The 4,099-nt window shown below is 37.1% G+C and overlaps 1 protein-coding gene across 1 annotated transcript in view; it reads right to left on the bottom strand.

Moving 5' to 3' along the window:
• The window catches only part of LOC110456600 (hippocampus abundant transcript 1 protein-like), a 49,753-nt gene extending 46,097 nt beyond the window's left edge, over positions 1–3,656 (bottom strand). Inside the window, exons 1-3 of the mRNA XM_021507430.1 lie at positions 3,477–3,656; positions 2,011–2,109; positions 682–744 (exon numbers count right to left, since the gene is read on the bottom strand). Coding sequence (XP_021363105.1) covers positions 682–744; positions 2,011–2,109; positions 3,477–3,557 — 243 coding nt within the window. The 5' untranslated portion in view covers positions 3,558–3,656. The remainder of the gene's footprint in view (positions 1–681; positions 745–2,010; positions 2,110–3,476) is intronic.
• Positions 3,657–4,099: the final 443 nt, after the last annotated feature.

The raw sequence follows: 4,099 nt of genomic DNA on the forward strand, positions 1-4,099 counted from the left end.
CCTGTCGGCCATGTTGTTTATCCGATCAGTCTCAAAAGTTGCCCTGCACAGCTAAGGACCAAGGGGAACCTACATATAAAATTTGAGAAAGATCCCTCTGATACTTCCCGAGAAATAGCGATAACAAACTTTCAATTTCAAAATCAAGGATGGCTGCCTGTCGGCCATGTTGTTTATCCGATCAGTCTCAAAAGTTGCCCTGCACAGCTAAGGACCAAGGGGAACCTGCATTTAAAATTTGAGAAAGATCCCTCTGGTACTTCTTGAGAAATACTGATAACAAGAATTGTTTACGGACGGACGGACGACGGACAACGGACGGACCACGGACGCAGGGTGATTTGTATAGCCCACCATCAGATGAAGGTGGGCTAAAAAATCTTACTGCTTTTCAAAATTTTATCCTCTGATCAAGTTTTTCTCATTCAATTTTATAGGAAACAGGAAAATATTGATACATATATTTTGGTCCGTCTGACATATAATAATAAAATACATGGTTTTTTTCTTATTCAAACAATGTATATTGACCAAACGTGTTAAATTGTTCCTGATTGGTGTAATAATAAAAACAGATGAAGGCTACTACGATCCCTTAGGAAGTTAGATCTTTATGATTGTGTGTTGTAACCATTTCCACTGTGTGTTGATGATAAGTGAGGTAAATGTCTTGGTTCTTACCTTAACACCGGTTATTAACCCATTAAGTAAGAGGGTGTGATTTGGGAAAGTCTCGTTCAGGACCTTAAAAAAAAAGCAAATCATTATCTATCCAATCATTCTTAAACAATCAAAGACTTTACTTACTATTTATCTGTAGTACACATATGTATCACACAAAATATCAAATAGCTTATTACCTGACACGCATTTATTGGCAGATATATAAGGTATCATATACAGTCAAAACTGGTCACTTTGGTCACTTTAGTCTCCGGAAAAAAATGTTTGTGTAAACAACATTTCATGTCAATGAAACATGGGTTTTGCAGATTGTGATATTTATATATTTCTTTAATATATTAAATTCAATATGACCACACGGTCTTCGAGTCCTTGGGTGGTAAGTGGATAACACACTCGCCTTGCACCAAGGTGGCTGGGGTTTTTTGGGATGTGAAATGGTATGGGTTCACCTCCCCCACTACATGGGTACATTTTCTTAGGGTACTCCAGTTTCCTCCCACATTACGACCCCCCGCTTGCTAACATCCGGACCAACAAGATCAGAGTGACTAATAAGGCCAAAAAAAATAGAGTCTATTTATATTTAGGGTTGCATGGGCAAAAAAACTAGGGTAGGTAGGTCGGATTTTTTTTTTTTTAAATGTATATTTTTGGTCATGTGATTATGACCCTACTATTGTATGTAAAACAAAGAATTACATAAACAAGGTTCGTTTGGAGGCAAATTGTGCTCCATATGATGACATTAAACGCCAACACAGAGCTGGGAGCCATTTTGAAAGGCAAGGAACCTTCAAAAATTCGAAAATCAGCGGGGGGTGGGGGGGGTGGGGGGGTCATCAAAAAGTTTTGGGTCGGGGGTAAAAAGCTAGGGTCGGTCGGGAACCCTAAACACAGACACCTTTTTTTTTTGGCCTAAGTTGAAATAACTTGTTTGATAATTGTTGTGACAAAATGGAAGTTTATATTTTATATTTCACATGTACATTAAATATATAAGTCCTTAGGTGGCTGTGAAAAGTATTTGACTTATATCATTGCGGTTGAGTTCAAACATCTAGACAAAATTTCTTAAGAGGACATTGCCTTTTTCACAAATTTAAAGATAATAATATTCATAAATTCATTCCTGATAAAATTTTCCCTCATTAACAAGTACAATGATAAATACATTGGTAATGAAACTCTACACACAGCATGTATGAGGATCCATATATAAGTTTTAGGGATTGGCAAAGCCTGGAATAACCCGATTTAACTGCAAGCAGAGAATTAGTTTGTTTGTTTTAACTTGCATCCAATCATGACTGTCAAAACACATACCATAATCATGGGTGATGTCAGCAGACCCCATGCGAAGAATTCTAAAAATATCACAATAAGGGCATGGTACACGCTGGGCTGGCTCATCCATCCCGAGGACTGAAACACACAAGCAATAAACATATCTACCTCTGCATTGTATCAGGTATACAATATATCATATACAGGTATATATACAAGAACTACAACTCAGTTATCAGAATTTCACCCATCTTGTAAAACATAGACTGATAGAGGAAAATTATTATGATGTCAAAGTTGTGAGAAACAATTGATAATAGCGTTACTTGTGACCATGCTGAACATGCAACAAATGGCTGCGATACTGAAATGTTAATACATTCTTTGCCTTTGTTGACACGGTCAATGACAGACAGCTACCTATTTTGATTGGTACCCCAGAACACATTTTCAGACCCTAATAAAAAAATAAACATATATATATAAATTTTATGGTAGAAATGCATTTAATCTAGGAAATTTTTTCTAAATGCATCCGACCTCACTATTATGGTTCAATGGAAATGAGCATTTTGTGTTTGGAAGAAACATTCATGGTGGACATGTCAGCATTAACATTTATCAGCAATCTCCCACACCACTTCTCAAATCAGTGAAACCATGTAGGATTATCGAATCGGACAGTGATAGACAGTCTCCGTGCAGCTGTTGACACTTCAATTTTTCCGTGTAGTGTATGTGACGGACTGGCATGTCGTGCTGTGATGTAGCATGAACCGTGCGTACTCGGAAAAAAATTTCATAAATCTCATTTGACATAGAAACTCATGCAGGATCCTATATATAAGAAATGAACCCCATTCCTTAATATACTTTATTTATCTATTTCACAGCAGGCTATGTCAATTTGCCTGACACCAATTACTGTGAAGTACTGACTTAGACTAGCTGCGACAATGTAGCTTTTGACGACGAGACATTTTTTTTTATATATTGCATCTTCAGAACAGAGGAGGGCGGGTATTTATATTAGTATAAGGTACTGACATGTCATTACTAGTTACTTGGTCGTTTTAGCACTAGTATAAGACGTTTTGGTACTTCCTTCCCAAAGGTCATTTCGATATTTTAAAGTTTTTCGGCATTTGGACTAACGTTTCTACTCTGTGCTTTGATTGCTTTTGTGTCCTGTGGGTTATTGAACTTATATTTTAAACTCAGCCTTATGTCCTATACAAAGAAGTACCGAAACTACCGGATACAGCATATGCGATTACTCCACTGATCAGTTTCAGAATCAGATTATTTTTTCGGTTTTCCGAAAACAACTGGGAATCATATAATGTGTATCTAAACTAGCCACACATCTAAAACAAATATGACACTTATTGACACTGACATAGATAAGGGATTAGGGGACGATACTGACCACACTTGATTGACAACACAAACTTTGTAACATATCGACTACAAATCTGTGAAATTTCAATGGTTGATCGATTTACCGTTCCGTTTTCTTTTATATGTCCTTTCCTTGGTCCCCATATTATCTTTCCGACGATCCGTTTCTTTCTTTTCCCCGGCATAGCCGTTAAACTGGTCAGACGATTTGTATAAACCTCAACATTTCTCGGGTTGTAAAGGGAAAATTACCTTGACCTTTGTTGCCAATAATAGCTCCGCAGTTAAGAGTCGAACGCCTATTTCCGGTATTTACGAACTGTCCAAAAATAGATTTTAGACGATAAAAAAAATGCCTATCGTCCATTTCTTGTTTTTAGAAATCTTTGAAGTCATGTTTAGTTGAAATTGAGATTCAGACCAAAAATTTGTATTCCGATGACACAGGGGCTTGAGAATTGTGATTGCTGTGGTCTTACCTGTTAGTATTAGTACATTATTGCCATATCACCTCCGATCTCGAACATTGTGACCAACAAAAAACTACCATTTATTTTTAGACATACACACGTAGCCAGGTGGCATGGTAACCGTGCTGCCAGGGCTATACCCCCNGCGTACCAATTTCATTATATATAACCAATAGTATCAGACTTGTTTCTAGTGCTGTGTATGGAAACCTTGCTGGCATAAACTAGACATAACTGACCAACTATTAGGAATAAGG

The sequence above is a fragment of the Mizuhopecten yessoensis genome, unplaced genomic scaffold (genome assembly GCF_002113885.1).
Source record: "Mizuhopecten yessoensis strain PY_sf001 unplaced genomic scaffold, ASM211388v2 scaffold8811, whole genome shotgun sequence".
In the NCBI taxonomy this organism is placed as follows: Eukaryota; Metazoa; Mollusca; class Bivalvia; order Pectinida; family Pectinidae; genus Mizuhopecten; species Mizuhopecten yessoensis.